Source organism: Anoplopoma fimbria, chromosome 20, assembly GCF_027596085.1.
Source record: "Anoplopoma fimbria isolate UVic2021 breed Golden Eagle Sablefish chromosome 20, Afim_UVic_2022, whole genome shotgun sequence".
Taxonomy (NCBI): domain Eukaryota; kingdom Metazoa; phylum Chordata; class Actinopteri; order Perciformes; family Anoplopomatidae; genus Anoplopoma; species Anoplopoma fimbria.
In genome coordinates this window covers 24,459,804-24,487,533 of record NC_072468.1, presented here as the reverse complement: position 1 = coordinate 24,487,533, position 27,730 = coordinate 24,459,804, and the positions used below count along the sequence as shown (strand labels likewise).

The window sequence follows — 27,730 nt, the reverse complement described above, 5'->3', positions numbered from 1 at the left end:
TCAATACTGAATGCTAAAAATTGAAAATGTCAACTGAAGAAAAAGACAACCAAGGTGCTCCAGTCTAAAAAAAGGAACTTTATTCTATGTAATTCTGATCTCATTCCTCATTTGCGAACCCAACTCTACACCCTCCTCAGAAGCTGTTTTCGCAAAATATTGGCAACACCTTCAGTGCAGCTTTCACAAACACATTACTCCAACCCTTGTGTATAGCACTTATAACACTGTTTTCTTTATTTTTTTCCATCTCCTCTGCGTTCCGTCTTGTCCTGGTTGAAAGTCTTAAATTAAAATCTTTCTTTTTTTTTCTTTTCTTATCCCCTCCTCCCAGTCTGCAAGTACACAGTCCACGAGCGCTGCGTGGCTCGCGCTCCGCCGTCTTGCATCAAAACATATGTCAAGTCCAAGAAAAACACAGAGGTGCGTCCAATTGGAGTGTTTAGCAGTCGGCACGCTTGGCTCAGCGATGCTCCGCGGGGCTCAGGACGAGGGCTTCTCTTCTCCTAATGGAATTAAAACAACTCAATCTGCTGCTAAGCATTGCTAATCACCAGGACAGGCTTGGTTTAAAAAGGCAGACAGCATCGTTTGTTGGGCCTCTCTGGCTCTCTGCTGTGCTTTTTGTTTTCTCCCTGTCTTGCTGTCTTTAATTGTTGTGTCACTTGCACCTTTGTATTCATCTTGTTTTTCTGCACCATGTTTTCTTTTCTCACCTCTCTCCCTCCCTGCATGCCGTCTCTCCCTCTCCCCGCAGGTAATGCATCATTTCTGGGTGGAAGGGAACTGCCCCACCAAGTGTGACAAGTGTCACAAAACCATCAAGTGTTACCAGGGCCTGACTGGGCTCCACTGTGTGTGGTGTCAAATCACGGTAAGCCGCCACCCGAGGAGAGGCAGCTCACCTCCTCATTATATTCCCACTGCTTCTTGTGTTTTTTTTGTGTTTTTTTTAGGGTTTTCGTTTTAGCACCTCGGATGCCTCACAAGTCATCCCACCAATTTACACCCTGAAAGCACTTGTTTGTGTTTGCAAGTTAATAGAAGAAAAAAAAAAAAAAGCAGAAGCATCGACACATGTAATGCAAATAAATCCTCCAGCAACTACCTGAAAGTGTACAAGTTTAACGTGTGCCGTCTGTGACGAAAGGCGTCTGTTAACTAACGTCTGCGACCTCCTCCAGCTCCATAACAAGTGTGCCTCCCACGTGAAACCTGAGTGTGACTGCGGACCCCTGAAGGATCACATCCTGCCCCCAAACTCAATCTGCCCCGTCGTCCTGGTAAGACTTTGGCTCCTCGCTGGTCAGCGGCCCACGTGGCTGACGGAGGCTAACCTTGTTTGACACCGTGTTACCCGAGGATGCAATCATCAGCCTCCGTTCTCCCACTGAGCTCTGAAATGGCAAAGCTTTCTTATTTTATTTATTTTTTTGATTTTTGATTATTACCAAAAGTCTATTTCAGGGGGGAAAAAACCTGCACCCTAAAGTAGCTCTAAAATGTAGATTGCCCTCATTATGTAATCATTTTGATTCTGTTGCCTGATGTCGAATAGATACAGAAAAAGTTTGATTTATTTTTTTAGTAGGTTTTATTTAAACAAAGCATAAATTCATCTGGAAATCCACATTCATTAAAACCACCATCTCTGAACTTTATGATTGGAACCAGCATTTCAAATATGTATTTGCAGGTAACTTTCTGGATTAATGAATTATTTGAAAAATTTTGACCTCATAAAATAAAGTGATTTATCTTCATTTTCTTAAGCTTTCAAAGCTTTGAGCCAAGGATGAAAGTCTGTTGGAAAGAAACTAAATCATTTATTTATTAGTTATTTATTTGTTCATTTTTGTTGAATTAAAAGTCATAATATTAATTGCCAACATCATGAGTTACAACAATAAGTACAAAACAAACAACAACATCAACAGGCTTAGATGAAGATCACAAAAAACTTCATAATTTTGAAGAAGCTCATATTTGAGTTTCAGACTAATCTAAATGAAGTTAAAGCAGAAAAAAATGTATGTTCTTATAAGTGCCATCCTTTTATTTAAATTTGTTTAATGAATCATTTTGTATGAAGTCACGTCTTCCTAGTGTTGTAAAATCACCCTCTTTATGGATCCACCGTTTGACCTTTGACCCCCAGGAGAGACAGTCGACGCTGAGGAAGGACTCCCGGTCCAGTCTGTCGAGCAGAGGGAAGATGCAGAGAGCCAACTCCGTCACAGTGGACGGCCAAGGGCTGCAGGTGAGATACATTTCACCTCTGTGTTGTGTTCTCCTGCGTAAAGGGTATAATTTGGTGAGAAAATAATTGGCAGAATTGGATATTAGAAACACTTTTTAAGATTTTTGTTAAATCTAATTGTAGTTTTTCAAAAACCAATACGCGGTACAGCATGGACATATTTCACCAGATCTTCACCAGACTGCATCTCTTGATGCTCAATTTATACATATATTGTCAGAATGAGTCATAAAGTGAGTCACAATTTCAGTAGTAAGCCATAGTAAGTAAGTAAACTTTATCGTCATAGCGACTTTCAAAAGCGGAGTTATGAGGTTCAATGAGTGGCCAAACGTTAAAAAATAAATAAATAGAAAAGGACAAAGATTTAAATAGAATTTCAAAAAATAATGTTGCACTGTCTCAGCTGATATGATCCGAGCAGGAGTTAGTCCCTAAAACGTTAAAATTTAAAAACCCTTTGTCTCAATCCTGAACTTTTGACAACGTCTGATCTGATCTGAGGCGTTTTGGTGCAGAATAAAGGGTTTAAAGACCTGCAATGTAAAGAGGAGCTGGACTATGTAGTGATTTAAAAGTGATAAACAGAATCCAAAAAATTTAAATTTAAAACCAACAGGCAGGACTGTTGATATTTGTTAAGAGGCCTCTCTGCTGCACCAATCATAAACCAGCAGCCTCAACATTTATTTCTGTATTTGTATTCATGCATCAGGCCTTTGTTTAGAAATGAACCCCTTCAGTTGGTCACATGATGACCCTGCTGGTCATCAGTATTAACCAGCAGAGCCCCGTCCGCTCAGATCCACTCTCATATCTGTCAGCCAGCACGCCGGCGATGGAAACCTGCCGCCGTCTGTGGCGACTGCTCGTCTGCGCGTGGCTGGGAGAGAAATATGATGAATCATATCCCGGGCACATCCATCTATGCCTCTCGCCGGCTAACCAGCGTAATAATCAAGATTATTATTTATAATTACAGGAAGTAATGGATCACTCTGGACAGGACGGGGAGCTCATTAATTCACCCTCGGCCTGCTGGGATAGCAGACAGGGGGAGTTAAGCGCTTCATCTGTGTCAGGGAGAGCACGGGGCGAGTTGTCGGACTAAAGAAGACCCGATTCAAACCGGGCCCCGCTGGATAAGAGCTGGTTTGAGTCCGGCCTCCGGCACCGCTGGGTTTTTTCTGTCCGTCCAAACCCCCTTTCTTTTCTCCCCACATCACGCCAGACAAACTGCCCTGCCAATTTGGAAGCGGTGACAAATAACTATTACGACTGAATTGTGAATCATTATTTATCAGGTTGAGAGTATTGATTGGCTGAGAGACGGATGGGTCGTTTTACTGTACTGTATATCCACGGCTGTCTGCTTACTGAAACCCGGCCTGAATCCAATATCATTTGCCACGAGAACTTCTAAGAAAAACCTTAATTTCTGCTACAAAACTGGAGCATATGGACCATATCATTTAGTTAGTGTGCTATATTCTGCATGCTGTATTCCTTATTTTTTTATTTTATCAACAAATCCATTAAAATGACTTAAATCAACAATTAAATCAGCATAACAAATAACATTATTATGATATCTTCTTGATCTTGTTGAACAAAAACTATTAAAAACACATCAATGAGCCTTCTTCGATGTTCCTCCATCACCACGAACACACACACTGTAGTTTAATTTCAATTAATCACACATAAACCGCCCTGCTGCTGAAAATACTCACTAAAGCACTTAATGTGTATTAATCCGCCATACAAAATAGTCCCCCAACAAATGTACTTTAACTGTTCTTTGAGTCACGTTTGATTAAAAACTACAGTGCCCAGCTGTTTGAAGAAATAACTGAGCCTTTTTTTAGATTAAACAAAATATATTGTGAGCTGTTATTTTTACAGATGTGACTTCAGGAAGAAGGATTTACAGCTGAGCACCACAGATATAGTAGGACAGTCAGAAATGATTGACATACGGACTTATACATTGCTTTTTCTGTCTTTTCATGGGATTCTTGGATTATACTACTCCAGCTAATCAAAAAAAAAGAACATTTATGTGATTTATTTTCTGAAGTTTTTGCTGTAGAAGTACATTTTTAAGGACTTTATCACTGTTCTCCTTTTTATAATTAGATATTATAATTAACACAAGATTAGATTTGGACTCGGGCAAAGAGAATGGTGAGCGCCCACACTTTGCCGTACATCCAGGTACCACTCCACGAAACGGGAAAAGCTACGAAATGAATCCGATGACTGGCACTGCTTGGAAGTGCCGCGTGGACTCGATTTTTAAAAAAGAAACAAAAAAAACAAAAAAAAAACACACACAGGGATATGGCTTGAAAGTCAATTCCTGTGAAGCATCCTGCAGTCTCCAAACACCAACGGTTTGTTTTGACATCTCCCATTCAGATCACAACAATAGAGGGCACTCATCCTCTGCTAGTGTTTGTCAATCCGAAGAGCGGGGGGAAGCAGGGAGAGAGGTAAGTACACACTCTGTCTCAACATGCTACAAGAGGCCTCTGAAGCTCCGCTCCTCCGCCGCGGAGGGAGAGCGGCGGCGTGGCCTCTGGCTGCCAAGTGCTCCAGGCTTACTTTAGTTGAATAAAAACACGAGAGCATCGACCGCCTTCACCGCCGGCGCTCCACAGACACCCCCTCCTCCTCCTCCTCCTCCTCCTCCTCTCCTCCTCCCTGTCACTCCTCTCCTCGCTGTCACGTCTCTGGCCGGTCCCCCTTTCTTTAACCCAGGGCTAATTGGGTTATTACTGAAACATATTCATTCACTCCTTTTATTACGCCGGCCCTCATTTGTTTAAATTATGAGATCAAAATATGACTTCAGCCAGTTGATGTAATGAAATTGAAATTAAAATGAATTAGTCTTTCTAATGGTTTCTCCTCAAGGGTATGTCTTTGGGTATGTCCCACCCCGCTGCCCAGTACGCTGCCTTGTCACGCTCTGATTGGACGTTTACAGGACAAAATCTGACACTAAGACCACATTTTCTTTTAAGTGTCATCTATGATTTTGTTTTTAATCTTTGAATGTTTGCGCTGTCACTGTTCTGTTTGTTGTCTTGACTTTTTTTCTGATCTCTTTCTGCATTTTCCCTCCTGCAGGATTTACAGGAAGTTCCAGTATCTCCTGAACCCGAGGCAGGTGTACAACCTGGCCAAGAACGGACCCATGCCAGGGTACGTCATGTTTTCAGATGAATATCACTTACAGGAAATGTACAGATACATACATTGAGGCAGATTTTGCTTGCTGTTATCATTCCTCCTGTTCATACTCCCCATTAAGCAGTGGTGGAGGAAATACTTATAGAAATACTGCTCTAAAAAAGTCCATTCTAAGTGAACGTCTTGTCTTAAAGATTTTACTTAAAGGGACAGTGCGAAGCATTTCAGGGAATCTTTCAGCAGAAATGGAATATAATATTCATAACTATGTTTTTATTTGGGTAAAATCACCTGAAACTAAGAATTGTTGTCTTTTTGTTAGCTTAGAATGAGCCCTTCATATTGACTCTTCATGGAGTCTGCTATGTTGCACCGCCATGTTTGAAAGGCCCAGAACGGGACATTCTTAGGTTCCCTGAAGGCCACCGTAGTGTTTTCCAGCATAGGGGTATTCAGTTGGTTGCAATCTGTAACCACACCACTAGATGCCACCAAATCCTACACACTGGTCCTTTAAGTAAAAGTATTAACAGCAAAATGTACTTTAAGTATTGAAATTAAAGTACTTGTCGGGCAGAATGTTTAACGGGTCGTTTCTTCAATCTTGATAGATAAAGTAACTCAAGCTGTAAAATAAATGTGGTGACCGGTATGAACAGGACAGATGATTACAGCAACTGTTGTGTTTATGGACATGCAAATACTGTTTAAAGAATGACTTGAAAAAATGTGTAGGGGTCCTTTTATAACAAACATAAAAGTTGTTAAATCTATTAATAAAAAAAAGATTTCAGATCTAATAAGTCAAATCAATTGCCGCATAAAACTCCATAAATAAAACAAAACTGAAAAAAATACATCATTACTTTTCCTAAAGCTTTTATTCCATTTATTTAAAAATGCCAAAAACTCAAGAGATGCCATGCAAAAAATAACTGTTTTTTCGTGGTTGCAACATTCTCTGAGGCAGCAAGATGAGAAATGTAGTTTAAAGATTATAAATGTATCTTCCACTATATTTTTAAAAACTCAATTTGAAGATTAATTGTGGTAAACATCAAAAGAAAGAGACAAAATCATACAGTATCTGCTAATAATCTACAGGCTGCTCACATATCATAATAATAATAATAATAATAATAATAATAATAATAACCTCCATCACATGCAAGAGAGGCCTTTTAATATTAGACCCCTCGCTCGCTTCCCTCACGCAGCTCAGACTCAAATGAGGTGGGCCTCTCTCGTAACCAATCCTGGAGACGAGCGTATCATGCTGTAGCCTCGGACGAGCGGCGGCTCCATATGCATAAGGCTGCATGCGGAACGGAGAGCGGGTGACACCGATGACTGACGGATGGAGGCGGGTGACACTCTTCACTGTCCCACATGTGATCGCGCATACAGACGAGCAGCTCACCGCGGGGCTGTAGGAGCAGGCGGCGCCGGGCTTCCTATGGTTCACATCTGTGATTAAGAGAAATGAATGGATCATTTCCATGCATAAGGCTCCTCCACCACTTTGGCGCTACGCAACATACAGGACCGCCTCTCTTCGCCGTGCCGCCACGTTGTTTGGATTTGATTAGATCTGAAACACAGACTTCTTTGCGGCTTATAAAAAATAAATACACAGCGGCACACAACCTTTTTTTTCGACTGCCTGCGCGTGAAGCTGGAGCAGCTCTCACCCCACAGATTGTGCCAACGCAGCACCCACGATTTATTTGGGAAGGGCTGACCTTGTGTCCACTGTTTTGTCTCCCGTCTCTTGATGTCCCTGCACGTGGCCTGAGACGCCGCCTGTCTGGAGCTGAAGCCAGAGCTTCACCTCAGAGCTGACAGCATTCCAGATGACCTCGCCCCGCTGTAACCTCGTTAATATTTAGTCAAGTGTACGCACGGCCGCACACATTAGAGAGGTGAACGGTCACCGTCGGACACTGCAGGCCGAAGCAGCCGCACGCACTGCTGTCAATTAGCAGCCTCGCTAATGCAATCGGGGCAAATTAAGTGTTTTGTTTCTTGGTATTTAAATATCCCCAAAGTTGCCTTTCATGTTCGCGGCCGTCTGTTTTGCGTCTAATGTGGTTTGCAGTCCCAGTTGGAGAGTAATTGAGCGAATCATTTACCCGCCATACGAGGCTCGGAGGCTGGCTCATTCAGTTAGGGCTTTGTTATTGTGAAGGAACGGAAGAAGTTGGACTGAACATTGCCTGTCATGATCCAATTAGCCCTCCAACAGGCGGGCTAGCTCGTCGGATGAGTTATTGTCTGTGCGACATGTGTTGTTTTGTGGGGGGTTAGAGGGGGTTAGCAGTGAAGCAGTGGGCTCAAAGATAGGATCTGCACACAGATCTGTCATGTGAACACTTAACACTTTTCTTTTATTGGTGAGAGAAGAGCTGGTATGTCTTAAGTAATCTTCATTTCTTTTAACACCAGATCAAACCACTTTTCTTTTTTTAATTGAAAGAAAAGAAATGACTCATTCCTTGTCTTCAATTATGACATGAGAGAGAATAACAGGTATAACACTTTTAAAGAAGGCATTGAACAGGTCAGAATGATTTATTCCATAAAGTGACATTTCGACAACAAGGTTCCTTTTTATGCGCTTAAGAGTCAGTTTAATATTTTACTTTTTGATCAACTGGATTTACAAAATCAATTTTAAGAAAAAAAGATATAGGTTGAGTGAAAATAGAAACCATTCATATAATTGTAAAAAATGTATTCCAATCTTGACCCTTATGTCCTCTTCAGTGTCCTTACTTAGATTACTTGGACAGCTTCCTTATATTTGTTTTATCAGCCTGATACTTTATGACTTTTCCTAATTGTATGACTCATTTTGAGCTGATATGTTTCAGAAATCCCCAGAAAATGAAACATTGCCATTTACCCAGCTGCAAATATGTTTTAAAGGAGCTGTGTGTAGGATTAAGAGGATTTAATGGAAGAAATAAATATAATCATGACTATGTTTTCATTACTCATTAATTACCTCAAATTAAGTTCTGTTTTCATCACCTTAGAATGAGACCTTTATATCAACAGTCCACTATGTTGCACCTCCATGATTATACAGGAGCCCAGAAGGGACAAACAAAACACTGAAGTGAAAGAGAGCCTTTTGCGTTTTTACCTGAAGGCCAACGTAGTTTTCCTACAAGGTTGTTAGGGGAGGAGTGAGCGGAGGGGTATTTAGTTGGTTGCAATCTGCAACCTAACTGTTAGTTGCCACTAAAAAATGTGCGAGATTAGGTCATGGCAAACTGAAGAGTTATCACCTTAACGTCTTTCTACATATTGGGTCACAATAAAGTCTTTATTTTTATTATTTTTACAAACACAGCAGTGTGAGACGATGAGGAAGTAAAGCCACCTCAACAAAATGTTAAATCCTTCAACCTTATATCAGCAGAAGAACAAAACATTTTGAGACCCTTCATTTCCCAACTGAAAATATAACAAGCATAAGAAAAGAAAATGGTTTATAATTCATCATCAAAGAGATAAATATAAAAAGTGTTCCCCACAGCAATGATGATTTCTAAATAAGCACAGAACATTTTTCTGTAGATTTTTCGTTACACAGTTACACAATAAAAATCCAAAGTGAGAAACGACTTAGTGGCAGTAATGTGCAGAGCGGACTATGTGTTTGTTTGTTTGCAGACTGAACTTCTTCAGAGATGTTCCTGATTTCAGAGTGCTGGCGTGCGGAGGGGACGGCACCGTGGGCTGGATCCTGGACTTCATAGGTACAGAATTTATCGGACATTTTATATGATCAAAAATCTGTTCCTATTAATTATTTTACACACATTACAAACTCCCAAACCTCCCGAGGTGATTTCAACTCAAACTGTCTTCCGTTGCTGATAACCTACAACATGGTGGAACTTAAACACTCCATTTCTTTTTTTTGGCAAAATTACATTTATTTGTATTAGTTTTTCAAAGCCAGCAGCAGCTCTTGTTCAGCCTGAGTTAGTAAAGCGTACTTTATGGTTTGTATATAAACACTTTCATTATGTCCGAGCCTGCGTATTCAAGGGTGGTAAAGTGGGATGATTACGTGAGTTGGAAAACAACATACAACTCATCATTTGAGGGGAGGAAAAAAAACTACCTGGCCTTCTTTATTTGGTCTTGAGGACGTGTTCTGGCTTTGAAAAATTGCCTCAATTTTTTATCAATCAAAACAAAGAGAGGTAATAACCATTTCTTGAAATAGACTGTACCACTGGACGCTCATATTGACTTGTAGTTGCACAAGTGGGGCTGCAAAATGGATTTGATGCTTTCTTTGCAAGTCTTCGCGGTGAGTTTTGTTTCCTTGGTTTGTTCTGGTGTTGTGATATTTGTCCCGCTGTTCCAGATAAGGCCAACCTGGACAGAAACCCCCCTGTGTGTATACTTCCCCTCGGCACGGGCAACGACCTGGCAAGATGTCTGCGATGGGGAGGAGGTACTGACAGCAGAAAGAAACGTTGCAGTGAAATACATGGCCTCAATGCTCCTCATTACATCCATGGTTTAAGAATATACAATACTTTAGCCAAACGTCATATCGTAATTATTATTATCATTGTTTTAAGTAGAGAGATTCAGTTTACAATCATGTAAAACAGAGAAAGGGAGCAAATTGCAAATATTCACATTAGAAAAACTGGAAATCAAAAGGTGACTTAAACAATGATTTGATTATTAAAGTAGACAATTGACTGAGCGATTAATTGAGCATTAAACTACGTCGGGTAAATATATGGGGTACAGTTAAGTAGAAACATTTTTAAAGCCAATATTGGTATTTTTTTATAATATATTCGGGAAACATCTGGAAACTCTTATTTTGAAACTCTACACAACTCAACTTGAAATACTTTTAAGGAACAAAATCTTTGATAAATTAGAGCTTTAAAAAACTGCTCTGTTGTGCATTACATAAAAATCAGTTAAAGTAAATAATAGTTTTATTAGTTAAATAGCTTTTATAGTTAAAGTTAAAGTGGAATTCACCTTTACTGAATTATAATATCTTTTTTTTTGCTTTTGATTTCTGAAGCTCTGGTTAGAATTCTATGTCTGATCAAATTAAACAGCCAGTATCAGCCCTACAAAGTTATTAACCAGGATGAATTCACAGGAAGTTTCTTTTACTCATTTAAGTAACCTAAAAGTAGTAAAAGTTGTTCTAGACTCGCAGTAACACACGTCTCATGGTTTGTTTTCCTGAGGCTATGAGGGCGAGAGCCTCCTGAAGATTGTGCGCGACATCGAGAACAGTTCGGAGATGATGCTGGATCGCTGGAAGATCGACGTCACGCCCACCGACAAGGAGGAGCGAGGAGACCCGGTGCCTTACAGTATCGTAAACAACTACTTCTCCATCGGAGTGGTGAGTCCGACTTCAGTCAGTGTTCATAGGCCTGATGAGGCAGAATATGAATCTTTATATATATTTAAATCATACCTCTTTACTCTCCTTTATGAGTGGTTCATACTTTAAGTTTTCTCTTGTTGGAGTGACGGGTTTCCATCAAAAACTACCCAGAAGATCGTCTTAAGGCCTTTACACAACGGGGGCGGGACACATAACAGATACAAAAATACAAAATACTCAACTTTGAATATTATAGTATGTCTATTATCGTGTCTTTTATTGTGAAAGGTAGGAATGGTCAAGGTTGAAAGGAGTAACAGAGTTTGCCATCCTAGTTCAGATTATGGATCCTTTGTTTTTGTTGTTTCACAAAAATGGGCGTTCCAAACAAGATGATTGGTTGATGCCTTTATTTGAGCTGCAAAAGCTCAGAAACAAATCAACCATGTTCCAAAAAAGGCCTCTAAACTCAGAAAGTCTCACTTTCTTAGTGTCAAATGTAACCAACTCCCAATTAGAGAAAAAAAAGAGCTTATATATGCACCCTGTTATAATACAGTAAAATATTTAGTATTGTGTATAGTAAGTTTGATCAAAATTTGATCCAGTTGTTAGTATAGCATTACATTTGGATTTATTTTAAAACTCGCAAATCTGAATTGTACAATATCACAAAGTAGGTTTTTGTTAACCTCTTTAATTGACTTATTATCTCATTAGTTGTTGCACCATCATGGAACAAAAAGCTGTATAGCTAGAGTACCTCTTCTTTCATATTCCCCCTCATATTTTTAAGATGTATTGGAACTACATTTAATGCCAGATTTCACCTCTCTGTCTGGTATACCTTATTCTTTTTACAGTATATTTTAAAGCACACTGATATCACAAACCTCACCTGGCTGTGACTGCAGGGTTACAGTAATGGCACACGTGTTTACCGCTGCTGGAAGGAGCATATGGCAGCTTTTCAAACCTTTCACACCAGAGTTAAGTTTAATCGTGTTGACGAAGTCTCAGCCGCTGAATAACAGAGGTGCAAATAAACAGCTTAACCCAACAGAACAAAAGAAGGATGGAGCGACGCACTAAAAATGTCATTCACCACCTCGACAACTCTTTAAAGGGAAAAAAAAAAATGCAGTAACAGCATAATCAGTCAATTTATTTGTTTTGACCACATTCTGGTTAGGAGCTTATTGAGATGTGCTCAAGCCTCAACCACCTCCGATTGATAAACAAGCCTTGTTGCGTCTTTGCATGGCGTTACGCAGCCGTCAGAACCCCCCCCCCCCGTGATCCGTCTCCCCCTGTCCATCTCCAACATAATGACACTGATTTCACGTAGCTCATGATAGCCATTACTGATAAATGTCAGGGGGGAAATATGGTAATTGACATTTGCAGGTGGCAGCGGAGGGAGCCACCTGATGTGGCGAGGTTCGTACGGACTGCGGCGGCCACATAAGTGATGCATGGCCTCACAAATGTTAGTTGAATAACACCTCCAGCCTGGGCCCCTAATGACCATGTCGGAGGAGTTTAGCGGACGGGTCTTGTTAACATTGTGATGGAAGGGAACACTGGCTGTCATCATGTCTGCAGAACATACAGGGCTAAGTGGCTACAGTGGGAAATAAATCTCTCAACATGCTACATGAAGTTCGAGTGTATTAAATTTGCCAGTATAGATTTTCAAACAAACATGTTTCAAACAATATTTGTTTGTAAGATTTAGTCAGGCTGTTTTTTTTTTTTTTTTTTTTTACACGTATCTTGCGTACTTCACAGTTGTTTTATTCCAAATTACAATCTTTTCCTAAATATGGCCAAGAAGTTTTGTTGCCTGAACCTAACGAAATTGACACGTGCTGCAGGCTTTCGTAGGAAAATGCCCGAAAAATGAAAAGTCGAAACTTGTCGAAAGATATCATACGTTGATTTCGTACATAAGTTGTCTCTTGGCATGGCTCAGAGCTTCTTTTGGACAGCACTATCAAATTAGCTTCATTTATATAACGTCTTTAAAACACACAAAACGAGTGTGTGTGTGTGTATGAGGAGCTTTGAGAATGTTGGTTTTCCGTAAGTAGAAACTCACTGAGTATTTTAAAAATCAAAACGTTTCTTAACGTAACCTTTTTTTAAATACATACAGTGAACTAAAGCTACAATGCCCTTGAAATACCAGTAAGTTTTCCTGCTTGTGTGTGAGCGGTTGATTCCTTCTTGCTGAACCGAGGAAAGCAGCTTTGGCCTGGCTGGTTCATGAAGTCATTATAACCTCTATTGTCTCTGCTCTGTTAGTGGGATTAGCACCCGGCAGGCGTGATGATGACAAATGAAGTTGTTCGTGGGGGGATTAAGAAGACTTTGAGCTCTCTGTGGGTTTGAGTGTGATATAATATTTCATGACACATTTTTGTATCAAATCCTTTTTTTTTTTTTTTTTTTTTTGCTTTCCGTTGGAACGAAAACAAAAAAATGACAATAAAGATTACGCGACAAGTCAAGCTGGTAATTACCTCAGAGATTATGCAGATGGAGCGTAGATTGTTTCTGTAATGACGCCGTCGAAACCAAGAGATCAGCAAGAGTGTCGCCGCCGACGTGAGCTCGAATCTGAAGTCATTCAGAGAGAACTTCTACATATCTTTGTCTGATTGCTCTCATTCCTCTCTAATCACCAGCAAACGGAAACTCATTTCATTTCAAGTCATTTCAATCCAAGAATTCAGGTGATTCCCCCCCCAAAAAAAGAAGAAGACATCTCTTTTTTTGGGGAGGGTAAATTCTTCCAACCTAACCTTCTGCCACGGCCCAGTTGGATTGAGAATTAATGGCCGCCATCCCTTTGGGAGGATGTGGAAGTGACGTGAAGTGTAATGATCTCAATCAGGGCCAGGGGTGAGAGACAGAACTAATCACTGAGCGCTCCACTACCATAATGCAGTCAGTCGCCCTAATGACCCCGGCGCTCCTGTCAAAGCCATTACTCTCCCCCGTAGTGAAAGGCACATCAAACCGCTGGGGCCCACTCATAATTGGACTAAACTTTGAGCTATGAGAGGACATTACACATGTCCTGTATTAATTTGGGTGCCAGATTTTTACATTGGTAATTATTTGAGGGCAGCTAGGGGGAGTGAGAGAGAGAGAGAGAGAGAGTGTGAGCTGAGGACGTCTCGCTGCCGTGAGGGGGTCAAGAAGATTGTAATGTGTCCGACATGTGTTGACACCCCTTTATTCAAATTGTACGGTTTTGTTTTTTTAAGTAAGGCTCCAGATGATTTTAAGTTTTTAATGTCTTCATTCATAAGAGAAAAAAGGGAATTTGTATACATTTAGTGGATCATTTGGAGCTTTTAATCACTTCACATGATCTTCTTGAGTGGACGATGTTGGTCCAGTTATGGAGTTGTTAAAAAGGTGTTTTCGTCCATGTTAGCTTAAAAGATTCAAAGCTCATTCTCAACCTTGTCAACCCATTCAGTAGCTGTTCTGGAGCTCTCAGTTACATCACATGATCTTCATCAGCAGATTCTCAAGAATGCATTTGAACCTGATTATTTTTATCCCAACATGAAAAGTCAAAAATGTGGTTACAGCGCTTAGAAAAATGATAATTTGAACATTGTGTGATTTGATCAAAACTCCAGAACTGCTACCTAATGGACCTTTTTTTTCTTGACTGCTTTTTATTTGAGGACTAAATTGCTTATTAATTAAGCCTAATTTGCCTAAAGTAGCAACTTCTCAAATAAAATTGAGGGAGGTTTTTTTCCAGTTCAAATTCTACAAACTGGCCTTATTAGATAAAGCTTGATAAACATTTAGCGAGGAGAACATGTCAAGGAACAGTCGTTGGGGCATGTTGTCACATTGGAGTTGAAAATTTTGGACAAAATTCACAAATTTCAGCCACTCCATGTATTTACTTTTAATCACACATGTATGAACATAAAACATTATTTCAGGTCTGCACCTCTAACCTCACCTTATGTTGTCATAGTCTACCCCTGGAGCAGAGTGAGAAGTCAAACACTTGAGGAGAGACAAAACAAGATTGCTGTTCGGTTGTTCTTCAGGTTGGAGCTGCCAAAAGATGAATAGTGCAATTTTCCAATACGCTTAACATGTTTTTTTTTTTATTGTTTTATTAAATTCAGTCACAAATAGTCTCAAAATAAAGAAAATTAGAATGATATCATTTTTATGAATTTCTCTATTTATTATTATCATTTTTGTATGTTTTTTTAATGTGGTTTCTATTTCCAAAAGAAACATCCAATAAGTTAAGTTTTGTTTGTACTGTTTTTAATTTAATTAATTATGTAATTTTGTGTCTCTGCCATGTTTTGATATATATCCATACTGAAAAATATATTCTAAAATATTAATATATTCTTTGTGATGTTGATTTTAGCTACATTGCCGTGTTGAGCAGTTTTATTTTAAAAGCACACAAACGCTGCATCCATGTAGAACCACAAAGGCCTTCATCCACTGCTGGCTGCTTGAAATCGCTGTACACTGTTGCAAAAGCCACAGCTCCACTTGTACAGATCTCAGATAATAGAGCCCAAACCAAAGGGGAGACAACCTCTCCTCGCTTTTGCTCTCTTGTTTGCAGCTATTGTCCTGTTTGTAAGAAAATCAAGTTACCGTCTCTCAGATATATCCATCATCTCGCCTTTTTGGCTCGCGGTGGAAGCGTGAGGTGAGTCTGCGGGGATCTTGAAGAATTCTTTTGGTCTTCAGTGTACAGCGTCTTGAAGAGACATCAAGAGAAGCGCCATTGATTTTTTTTTTTTTTTTTTTTTCCTCTTTTGGCTTCTCCTAAATTTCTGTACAGAGAGCTAGCAGGGGGTCTTCCCTGTAGTGTAGTGCCACTCAAAATGGAGCGGGTCAAAACAGATTGCTTCAGTAGAGGAGAGGGGAGGAGGAAGAGGTGGAGGAGGTGGAGGAGGAGGAGAGGAACAAGCCCAAGAAGTTTAGAGCAACTATCTCTCACTCCTTCCTGAGAAGTTTGAGTTTCCTGAGAAGGCCTTGCCAGCGTTTTTCTGCTGACACTGACTTAGAAGTGTAAATTAAAGGAAATTTCAGAGTCCCTCTGTAGTTCATTACCTCAGACTTCACAATCTGTCGGCGAGGCATGATTGTGTTAGCACCGTTTGCTGCACGCCATGCTGAGAACCATTGATAGGCAGTCGAAATGCTCCCAATCTCGTGTCTTGCACCTTTCACTCTGTTAAAAAAAAAAAAATTCACTAAAGTCAAATCATTTAATCCATGAAACTTCCTTAAAATCCCAAATAAAACATTGTTGAAACTTGATCACCTTTGTGCACAACTAATACGTCTCAACATTAACCAAACCTGTCTCCCATAAATTACGTTCTCAAACAACCAAACCGCATTGTGAATTATGTTTTGAGAGAAACAGATTTTGTCATGGATGTTTTATTTTTTAATATCAAAAATGAGGATTTTCCCTCAGGGGACTGCTGTTTGTGTCCCATGTGAACCAAGTACTTCTGTTACCTTAACATAACCATGTAGAAATGTTGTGTTGCATTTTCTTAAGTTGCATTTCCAATTTTGTAGTGAATTTAAACCAAACCATGATGTTTTATACTAAACCTAACCTAAGTAGTTTTGCAGTGTTTTTAGTTTTATTTAAATTGACGACATTAACCAGTGATTCAAATTGTTTGACGCTGCTACAGGAGACTTTTTGTCCCCTGGAACCGTGATTGAGAGTGGAGTTTAGTTCAACGTAATTTTGAAGGAGACAGAGTTGCATTAACTCCTGGTAATACATTACGATGACAACTGATCACTTGGTATTGATATACTCTCATTATCTTGATGTCTGCATTATGGTCGCCATGCATTTTGCAGATAACGGCTTATTTAAAGGTACACTATGTAACATTAGGGGGATTTATTAGCAGAGATGGAATATAATATTCATTTAAATTCTTGTGTTTCCGTTAGCTTAGAATGAGCCCTTCATATCTACATAAGGAGCAGCTCCTTGAAGGACACTAAAGGATAAGTTCACAATTGTGCACAGTCAGGTACCCACGTGAACATTGAAACTGGTTTTGTTTGCTGAAATCATTACTCCTGTTTATACTGGCTCCATAAGAGTCCTTTACTTTTTCTTGAGATAGCAGGAAGAAGTGACCTTTTAACTTGTCTTAAAGAGTAACTTAACACCTCCACAAAATCTTGTCTTTGCTGAGCACCAGTGGTTTCACTTGCGACCCTGCTGCTGTGATGTACAGGTGTACTCCAGGACATCGTGACATCACAGTTGGGTGTGGTTAGATTTGAGACTTCTTAACAATGCAATTTCTTTTCTGGCGGCTCGGTTGTTTTTAAGTTAACGCTTCAATACGAGATAACAGCCTTACCAGATGGTGATGGTGTTACTGGTGAAGCGTCTCCGTCAGTCACACCACCCTAACATATGTAACATGAACTGTATCACCGTAACACCAAAGAACTGGAATGAGGCTGCCCTTTATGCCCCACGGCACAGTAAGACGGAGAGACGGGGGAGTCAGAAAGGGTGAGGGGAAAGGCGAAAGTGACATATATGTAGAGAGAAAGAGAGAGGGGAGAGAAAACAACTTGGTTGCCGTGGTGTCGGCAGCACCCTGTAGGTTGGCTGGGAGCTGTGATTACTCACAATGTGTTTAATTAATTAGCCTGTGTGGAGACAGCGTGCTGTTCATCAGGCTTTCTGTCAATACCTCCCCATCCCAGGTTCAACCCCGCTGCCACCTCCTGCACACAGCTTCTTTCATCTTATAGGAATATACACAAGGGACAAGCAAGGTGTAGTTGGGGAAGTTAGCTAATGAGGAAGAAGTTGCCTTGGATGTAAAGGCAAATAGTTATACTTCTGTTGTGGGTGTTGAGTAGCTTTACATGTTAGCATCTCCAAATTTCATGAGCTGCAACAGGAGCTCCTACATTGTTAGGTAATTTGAGTATTCACAGCAAGGAGGCCCAACCTGCAGGTTTGAAGTTTGAGGAGGTGAGAACCACTTGCAACATAACACCCTAACTTAAGATGTGTTTCTGTCTTTCAGGATGCCTCCATTGCACATCGCTTCCATGTTATGAGGGAGAAGCATCCTGAGAAGTTCAACAGCAGGTAAGCTTGCTTTTTTTTGTTTGTATAGAATAGGTAATGTTTGAAACCCAGGAGTTCCCAACTGTTCTGTCCTCAGGGTCCATAAAACCATAAAGTTATGCAATAAAATTCACACTTACCAACACTTCTGGTTTTCCCAGGAGACTCATGTTTTTCATTGCCCTCTCCCGGTTTCCTTCTGGGGTCACAAACGTTACCTAGAGTAAAAGGTGCATAGAAGTTTTTGTGTGTTAAATTTGTATGGACGTAGAGGGGAAAGTTGGCCAGCAGAAGAAACACTAGAAGCACACTGAGCATGTGCTCTGGCTGATGCACTCAGAAAATAATTTTCCTTCAAGTTTTCAAGTTTTAAGTCCAGTTCTAATGATACATTATGCCGTTCAGGGCTGTGCAAGGCCAGTCTGCATTGCTTCTTTACTTGTACAGTAAAGTTGAAGCATCCCTTCTGACTTGGAAATGGTTCATCAAAATAAGAGCGCAATTCCAGAAATTGGTTCCAATAAGAAAGAAAAAATTGCTAAACCCTTAACCTATAGTTTGAAACAACCTGTGAATCTGTATGTTTGATTTGAATTGCGCGTTCCAGTTATTTTCCACATATGATGTTCTATCTGTACCAAGCAGCAACCTCTGTCTCTGAAGAGAGAAGCCAATGCGGAAGTGCCTTAAACTTGCATTCTCTCTACTGTCCATCAGGGGGCGACACCTCGGTTTGAAAAAAGAAGTCTATGAGAAAATGAATCTACCTCTCTCTTGATTTATTCCTTCAGTAAACATTGTAAACATGAGTTTATGGTCTCAATCGCTAGTTTCAAGTCTACAATACAGCATGATGTTCATTTAGTAAATGATGGTCCATTTAGAGTCAAACAGACCATGAAGAAGAGTATGTTTTAGGGCGGGGCTACATTGTGATGGACAGGTTGCTCTCCTAACAGAGCGGTATACGTCTACGTCACTCCTTCACCAAATGTGGTCTTCCTTTCATTGGTTTCAAATAAACCAACATGGCGACGGACATAATCCAAGATGGCGACCAAAATACCAAACTCAAGGCTTCAAAACGGCAATCCACAAACCAATGGGTCCCTCCACTTCTTATATATGGTCTATGATCTGAACTCGTTATCATATTCTGGATTCAGTCCAAAATCCTTGTGAAATAAAACTTACAACATAAAACATATTAGAATAAAGATTGTGGGAGTTTTCACAAAATATTTTATTGGTAACAATAATGCTCATGAGGAATTTGAAATCTAACAAATGGAGTACCAAAGGGCAAAAGTATTTTCAGTTGTCTACTGTACCTGCATTGTCCAATGACACCTTCATTATTGTGACTGCACAGGTTTGTGATAAAACATGAAGCTTTTAAGTTGAAGGGGAACATAAAAGTAATTTCTCATTCATATTTGTTGAGACACTGAGATTATTTAAAACATTTTCAGGAGACCAGAGTGACGTCTTCAGAATCAAAAATCGTCTTCTGGTGCTGGTTTTAGTCCACTTTTCTTTGTGTAGGGGTAAATGTTTGTAGGCTTATTGACATAAATGTTCTGTCGTTTATTTTCAAACTAAAGCCCATGATGGACATAAGTCTCCATTTCTAAAAAGGGTGAAAGAAGATGCTCTTGCAGTCTAAACAAACAAACCTACAGAACATTTGCAGCCCGTCTGTTTTCCCTCTTCATGACAACACACAGTGATTCCACTCCGGAGCTCAGCATGACGAATGGACCGGCGTCATATTTAGCATTTGTGATTACCTCGAGGAGATGCGTTCACCTTTGGAGATGAACAAACGTGGCATCTATGTTTCCATCAATATTTAACGTCTCCCATACGTCTCCACTAGCGCCAGGGAGTAATTGCAGGCCTAATTGAATTTGCTTGGCTAGTTTGACATCGTGGATCAGTCAGACTGATGACACACAGCCTCCTAATAATCCCATTTGTACTCATTATCATATTTTACCCTGGTCTTAGTACAACATTTAGCCAACTATCCTTCTGCTGCTTGTTGCTCGATCATGCAGATATGCCGGCGAAACGGTCCAAAGGGAAGTGGAGGGGGGTTTCAGTCGTATGATGGTTACCGATGGTTACGAGGGAGGGGCCTACTGTAAAGATACCGACTCTGAATTTCCTGATTAAACAAAGAGAGTGTTAGGAAGTCATCGCCATGTCATTGTTAGGAACCATTTGTCCTGCTTCAGTATTGTTTATCCCACTCAGTCACTCTCCAGATCTACACACACCGGCTGCATCCCTGTTGTTTTACTCTCTTGTTTTAAGCCTTTTTGTGAAAAATGATTTAGATATTTTAAGAAAATGATTCCGTCTGTTATTTGAATTCAATGAATTATTCAGGAGGGGGAATGGGTTTAGGATCTCTCTATTACACACTATCCTTTGCCAATTCAATAATGCATGATTATAGTTTTTCAAGGTAGCATAGATTTTGTTGGATTTGTCCAAAGGGCTCGTGTCCAGTGGAAGCGTATTGCAACTTATCATGGAGTCATTTTAATGCAGCTTGAAGCTCAAACGCAGGAACTTCAATGACAATGGAGGGAGAGTGTCTCACTTTTATCTGCAATAAGTATGTTTTTGTGAAGAATGAATGAAAGGAATGATGTTTTTGATGAGTTTTTGTCAACCTTTAAGCACTGTGAAACTCACTTCTACATAAATGTGCTGGAAGCACTAATAGTCAAGCTTTTTCATAAGAGGGCCAACGACAGAGACAGAAAAAATTATAATTAAAACAACAATGGTGACGATACAATAATAATTATCCCACTTTTCAATCCAGAACAACAGACAGACCTGCAAATTAAATAAACAACAAAGCGGAAAATTATGAAAAACAATCTTTCAATTAGATCCAGTAAAAAGTTTAATATATTCAGCTATTAAACTGTGGTGTTATCCTGTATTTTGATCATCTTTTCACACACAAAACATAGAAAACAGATGCAGAGTCTTCACATTTGATATTGCACCAAACCTAATTGTATTTAACAGCTTTGTAACCGTTACTCAACATCCCCTTCTCGACCTAACTAATTGTTACTATAGCAGGTTCATTTTATCATGTATTTCGTAAGATAAGATTCAAATATTTAATTTGTCAATATTTCCAAGACAAACTGGTAGTATTACTTGGGATTTTTGTTTCAATGGTAACAATGAGAAGTGAAAAGAGCAATTTATTCACATATACAAAATGTTTTTATATTTATTCATTTTATTTTATATATGTTTCATTGAAATTATCATGCATTTTAAGTTATTCTTTTTTTTTCTTTTTATGCAACATGGATCCCAAGTATTTCATACAATTATTTTACACTCTTTCCAGCCCTTTAGAGATCCGCCTGACTCTGACATCTCTGCACCGTTCAATTATTTTAATGTATCCTGTTGGGCAGAATGAGTTCTAGAGATTACTAGAAAATAGAAGATCTCTTTCTTAAAATGCATTTTGAAAAACAGCCAGAGCGTTATCGACCGAAAAATAAAATAATGTATTGAATGAACAGCATCTGAGCATCTTTTTAATGCGTTGAAAATGCTTATTTTATTGCTTTCGTGTAGCTTTTTGAAACCTTGTCTTTGCCCTTGAACAAAATACAAAGTCAAAATAAATAAGTCTATAAACATGTATGATTTCAAACTTGGAAAAAAAGCAAAATGTCAAGTAATAATTTTGAATTATTGGGTTTTCAATATCTGACAGCAGTAATGGCTCTTCACTTCCCATATGTACCAAATCTATACATTTTGTCACCAGTTTGACCTTTAAAGAAACTGAATATTTAATGAGATTTAATTACCAGCCAAACAACATCATGTAGCTTTTGGTAATTATGAAATGAGGGGATTTTTGTTGATGAAATGCTGGGGTCATATCTCTCTCTCTCCCCCCCCTTCATTTCTCTCGTTCTATCCATCTTCTGTATTTGCACCTTGGGGTGATTACCAGGGCGAAGGTGTGAAGATTTGACACTCGGCAGATAGATTCATTTACTGCCACTGCCGGACCTGGAGGTGATAATGAGGTTGAGGATTAAAAGCAGACAATCAGTCGACCCGTGACACGGGCTGCGCCACCTCCTCCCCTGTCGCCACTCCTCCTCCTCCTCCTCCTCCTCCTCCTCCTCCTCCTCCTCCTCCTCCTCTGCCTTGTTAAAATACACTACTCCCTTTTTTCACCCCCTTTTTTTTGCTGATCTCCCATGTAATTACACACTAATCTCTGACTCTGAGGGGAAAGAGACAGAGAGTGAGAGAAACAAGGGAAGAGAGGTGTGGAGAGAGAGAGAGAGAGAGGGGGGGGGGGTATAGAAGAACTGTGTGCTGTTATACAGTTTCATTCTTATATACGTAATTACATCTTTTATTTGCCCTCTGATGGTAAGATACTGTGTTCACCATTTCTCAGCTTTAACATAATGAAACCACCTCTATGTTTTTTGGGATTGTCTATGTTTACTCTACACTGTAGCTCACTTTCAATATAGTGACATTCATTTGCAACAACAAAAATATGTCATTAATGTGTTTACATTTTGATTTATTGTGCAAAATCATGACTTTACTTTGTGTATTTCCCAAACAATTAAGTCAACGCTTTTACTGTCTTTACCAAGTGTAGGTCTATTTGTTATTATTAGGACCGGAGCAGGGCCTGTTTGGGACGTTGACAATCCGGAGAGTGTGACCGTTGTGCTATAAATAACCATTTTAAAGTTATTAACCAAAATGAATTCTCTGTGAATTAATATTTCAGCTCCATTTTACGCCTTTGAAAACATTCACATCCTGACTGACTCCTCTGCCGCTGTACAAATGACGTTGAGATATTTACATGAGATCTGTGAGTGAAAACTTCTGATTTGGGACGTTTGGGCTGCAGCGTGACTTCACCTGCAATGTTTGTTTACTCCGTGGCTTCAATCACGGCGCCTTGATGTTCCCATGATATTTGCTCTGCATACCCGGATCTATTTTTGGTCCCCAGACATCTAACACCGTCACGGCGCTCCTCCAGAGCCGCTCTGCCCCCGTGCGCCCACAGGCTCTCGCTGTGCTGTGTAACCATCCTGAGTTAACCTTTCCTGAAGGCACAGGGAAGCCCAGGCATGGAGCACTCTTTAGCATAATGAGTATGTTCATCAAAGCCCCGCGATGTGCTGGATGGGGCCGCCGGAATCACCAACACACGCACACACCGACACACCTAATGCTAATGTGCGTGGAGGTGTGTGTGTGTGTGTGTGTGTGTGTGTGTGTGTGTGTGTGTGTGTGTGTGTGTGTGTGTGTGTGTGTGTGTTTCCTGCTGAGCGGGGAATGGGGCCACAGGTGATGGCACGCTAAATTACACATGGGCACACACTCATTTAGGCTACACACACACACACACACACACACACACACACACACACACACACACACACACACACACACACACACACACACACACTCTTGCATGGTGGACCTCAGTAGCGGCCGCCCTCGGACCTCATTTGAGGATGAAATCGTTTATGTGACCAAAGTGTCATCTATAATTAATGACCACTTGTGTGTAATTTAGAGGGATCTCACCTGTGGCCCTGTCCCCAGCTCAGTGGGAACACAGACACACACACACACACACACACACACACACACACACACACACACACACACACACACACACACACACACACACACACACACACACACTAACCACATAAACTCTTCATACTACATTCATACATACATACAGTAGAGGGGCTGTGCAACATGAAAAAATATAATATCTATGTTAATTTACAGGATTACCCTTATATTGAGTAACTGAAGATACATTTTTTTTATAGATTAAAAAATATAAATGTTAACGGCCCTCATGGTACACTTGCATCTCCATTTATGGACTTCCCTCTTGAAGCCTCAAGTTCTTGTTTTTTTGCCGTCGCCATCCTTCTCCCAAGAGACACGGGAGGATGGAGTTATGTACAAACGAATGCTGAATAAGACATTTTTTAATCAACTAAAATGTTACAATTAACTTTCATGAGCTGAAAAAAGGCTGTGAAAGACGAAAACATGGAAAATTTCCAGATCGGACAATGCCGTAGCAACAACCTGTCAATCACAAGGTAGCCACACCCTAAAGCAGACCCTGCTTTATGGTCTATTTGACTCTAAACAGAACCAAAATTTACTAAATGAACATCATTTTGGAGTGAAGAAGAATACGAAACCACAGCTTGAGACCATAAACTCATGTTTACAATGTTTACTGAGGGAAAAAATCAAGAGAGAAGTAGAGTCATTTTCTCATAGACTTCTATACAACCAGAGGAGTCGCCCCCTGATGGCCATTAGAAAGAATGCAACTTTAAGGCACTTCAGCGTTGGCTCCACTTTTAAGAGTTTGCCGCCTGGTATTTCCATAACAACCACCGCCAAGAAGATAGAGAAGCCTGTATGTAACCTGAGAGGCAAAAAAAAATGAGCAAAAAACCCTAATAAAATAAGTTTCTCTCTCCTTGATTTTGGCCGGACATTGTTTAGACAGATTTTAGTGAGTAAATCAGACTGCACTTTGAACAAGTTTTTAAATATTGTGTCGCTCAAGCTACCAAACGAAAAAAAGTGCAGTGCTAACATCAGTTTGCAAGCTAAACGTCTAATTGGCTAATCAGGTGTATCACATTTAACGTCACTTGTCAAGATTCCATTTCAGAAAGACATCAATAAACAACAATAAACATAAAAATCAGTTTGACACAGTTAACAGAAAACAGCGATGACATTTATCATTTCAGCTGGAGAGCAAGTATGCTAAACTGTTAAAGCATTTCTCATAGCACTCGTTATGTTGCATGCTGCTCAGTAGCACCAGTAGAAGAATGTCAATGATGTCACTGATTGACAACTACCAGGTTCTGTTTAGGTGGCGACTCAGAAGCTAATGGGGAATGATAACTGACTCGGTTACACGCTCACGGTAGAAACAAAATGGGTTTTACATACAATGTCATATATACTGACACCAAATGGCTGTTAAAGAAAAACTAAAATATGTGTAAAATAAATAATATCTGAGGTGTAAAGCTTATCAGTTCACTTCTATGTCATTTTATCAGTTCAGTTTTTCTTATTTGATCCTAAGAAGTTTGATATTTTAAACCAGTATCTGTAGTTTTAGTGTAAAAAAAAAAAAAAAAAAAGCACATTGGAATCATTGCAGTGCAACAGACAGAGATACATTTTTCAAACCGCTCGCTGCGTCTCTGAAGGCAAGACGATGCAACTCGGGTCATTTCTCAAACTGCCAGTCGGAGTCGGAGCGCTCCAGGCGGTGTCATGTTAAACAAAACAGTGCATTGATGCAATGCACAAAGAGTTGGTTATGTCAATGCGATATTTATCACCTCTGATCAAGAAGAAATTAGTGTGAAAATAAGGTCGTAGATCATTGTGGGTGAGATTAAGTGTCAGAGGGGAAGAAAATCAATGGTTTCTGTGCTTGGCGTTCAGTGTGGCCGGTAGAAAGTGCATCTGAAGGTGCTGTGGCCTCGGGACAGCGACGCCGCGCTGAAGCTTATCGCCTCTGACATCCTTTAATACGAGGTGACCAACCGGTGGAGGGCTGATGAACAAGGGTGTTTCGATTCAGGCTGTTTGAGCTACATTTGTCTTTCTGTTGCCTGACTCTTTTTCTCCGTGTTAGATGTTTTCCTAAACCAGTTTGTGTTGTTTATTTTATTTTTTTCTCGACCGCACAGTTTGTCCTCCTCTTTCAGTTTTGTTTCATGATTTGTTTGTGCAAATAAACGACACCTCAGTAGCGCTGGAAACCTGAGCTGCTGTTTTTCTTTCGGTGCGCCAGCTGTAACTACAACAGCTGATCTCACATGAACACCGCTAAAGTTATTATTGCAGTACACTTTGCATTGATACACTGCAGGTACAATCACAGCAGAGGCCTATTGTGGCTACTCGGGGGATTGAAAAACCTGCTACATACCTGCTACTAAAAACACAAACTGCTCCCACAGGGAATCCATGAAGGAACTTCTAACACGTTAATTGCATGGGCACTTTATGTTCACATTTATTGCTCTTACTGCAAAGTAAAGTCCTCCTAATCTACCTTAAAAGTAGCATCTTACTCAAATGGACTCCCTATGAATCTGTTGAACTGATGAAGACGCTCCTCACAGTCAGTCCGTCAGAGGAGACCAGTGTTCAGCATCGGTCGGCAGATAACAAACGACAATCCGATCAAGCCAATGGGATGCTCCTAATTACCTAATGAACAGGGACATGAGGTGATTTGTTGCCATGGTGCTCTTGTTAGGTTAAGTGGTGGGAATCGACAGGACGGTCAGTTGTTGTCTCTTACTGTATCTGTTCTTACAGTGTGTCTCGTCTTTAGTGTCTTTGGTTCTGCTGTACTTTGAATAACCCAGAGATGTTGCCATATTGTAGAAATTTGATGGGAAACAGTGGGTTAGTAGAGCTTTTTTTGAATGTGTACTATCACCTCAAGCAAAAAAAATGTGTGTTCTTTAAATGAGAATGAGTAATTTATTCTTAAATAGGTTGCAAGTCCTCTTCACAGAGGCCGTCATGCTGCACCGCCATATTTCTACATTAGCCCAGAATGGACAAACCAAACAGTGGTTCTTGCGTGAGCATTACGGTTTAATTTTGCGTTACTTGAAGGCCACCGTAGTTCTCCAAGATGCCTGGAAAGGGAGGAGTGAGCGGAGGGCTAGTAAATCGGATTTAATCTGCAGTCTCACCACCAGATGCCCCTAAATCCTACAAACTACTCCTTTAAACTAAAATCCTAACAAATATCTAGCAGGTGTATGAATTAGCACCTCTGACGCTGCAGGCGGTGTTTTACCCTGAGGAAATAATAAAAATGTATGCAGAAGAACCAGAGATTTAATCATTAAGATTACACCTTGGAATAGCTGGGCAGCTACATTACCCACAATGCAACTGGACAACCTACAGTTCAGGTTGGAGATTCCTGCAGCTTGCCAAATGTGTAACTCCACCGCAAACTCCAGTTATATGTTGCTTTCATCTAGTTTCTCATTTCTTCTTCACGTTCATGAAGTGGACGTAGATGCATTTGGGAAAATTAGATTTTACTTCTTTTTAAACCTCAGTTAACCTCAGTTTACGGCGCCTAGAGAGAATCCATGCCTTCTTACATCCACTCATGTCTTTTCATTTACTTTTTTAACTTTATTTGTGTTTATTTCAAACACAGTTTCAGATGTAAGAGGCTCGTAAATGTAACAGAAACATACCAAAACCAGCTTCAACACAGCAATTACAAAGAGTCAGTGCATCCAGAACATTCCTGGTATTGTATCTGGCTTCATTCTCCGACCACCCGTTTTGAATATGCTTTTCAAAGTAGACACCTTCATTTGTTTGTTTGCAAAATTGCCCAAGGCCTGTATTCATGTGTTCTCTCTGGTTTGACTACCGAGAGCACACACTGATGAGATGATGATGATGATGATGATGATGCTGAGGAAGATGTAGGGGTGTGTTGTTGTGGAAAGCCTCTCAGCGTGGCCCTGTCGCCCTCCTGCCTCTTCCCACCTCCCTCTGCTCCCATCCCTCTTCTATTGACCATGTTGCACATTATAAATCAACTGTGAGTTGGGCTACCTTGCAA

At 40.1% G+C, this 27,730-nt stretch overlaps 1 protein-coding gene across 7 annotated transcripts in view; it reads left to right on the top strand.

Annotated features, from left to right (window-relative positions):
- The window catches only part of dgkb (diacylglycerol kinase, beta), a 63,199-nt gene that overhangs the window by 21,086 nt on the left and 14,383 nt on the right, over positions 1–27,730 (top strand). For 4 of the 7 annotated variants that reach the window (XM_054621053.1, XM_054621052.1, XM_054621049.1 and 1 more), the window contains 10 exons: positions 335–423; positions 758–874; positions 1,185–1,283; positions 2,159–2,260; positions 4,682–4,755; positions 5,396–5,470; positions 9,140–9,225; positions 9,846–9,935; positions 10,705–10,865; positions 17,957–18,021. In XM_054621053.1, the coding sequence (XP_054477028.1) occupies positions 335–423; positions 758–874; positions 1,185–1,283; positions 2,159–2,260; positions 4,682–4,755; positions 5,396–5,470; positions 9,140–9,225; positions 9,846–9,935; positions 10,705–10,865; positions 17,957–18,021 (958 nt within the window). Of the gene's footprint in view, positions 1–334; positions 424–757; positions 875–1,184; positions 1,284–2,092; positions 2,261–4,681; positions 4,756–5,395; positions 5,471–9,139; positions 9,226–9,845; positions 9,936–10,704; positions 10,866–17,956; positions 18,022–27,730 lie in introns of all 7 variants that reach the window. The other 3 variants (XM_054621050.1, XM_054621048.1, XM_054621054.1) reach the window with 2 other exon arrangements.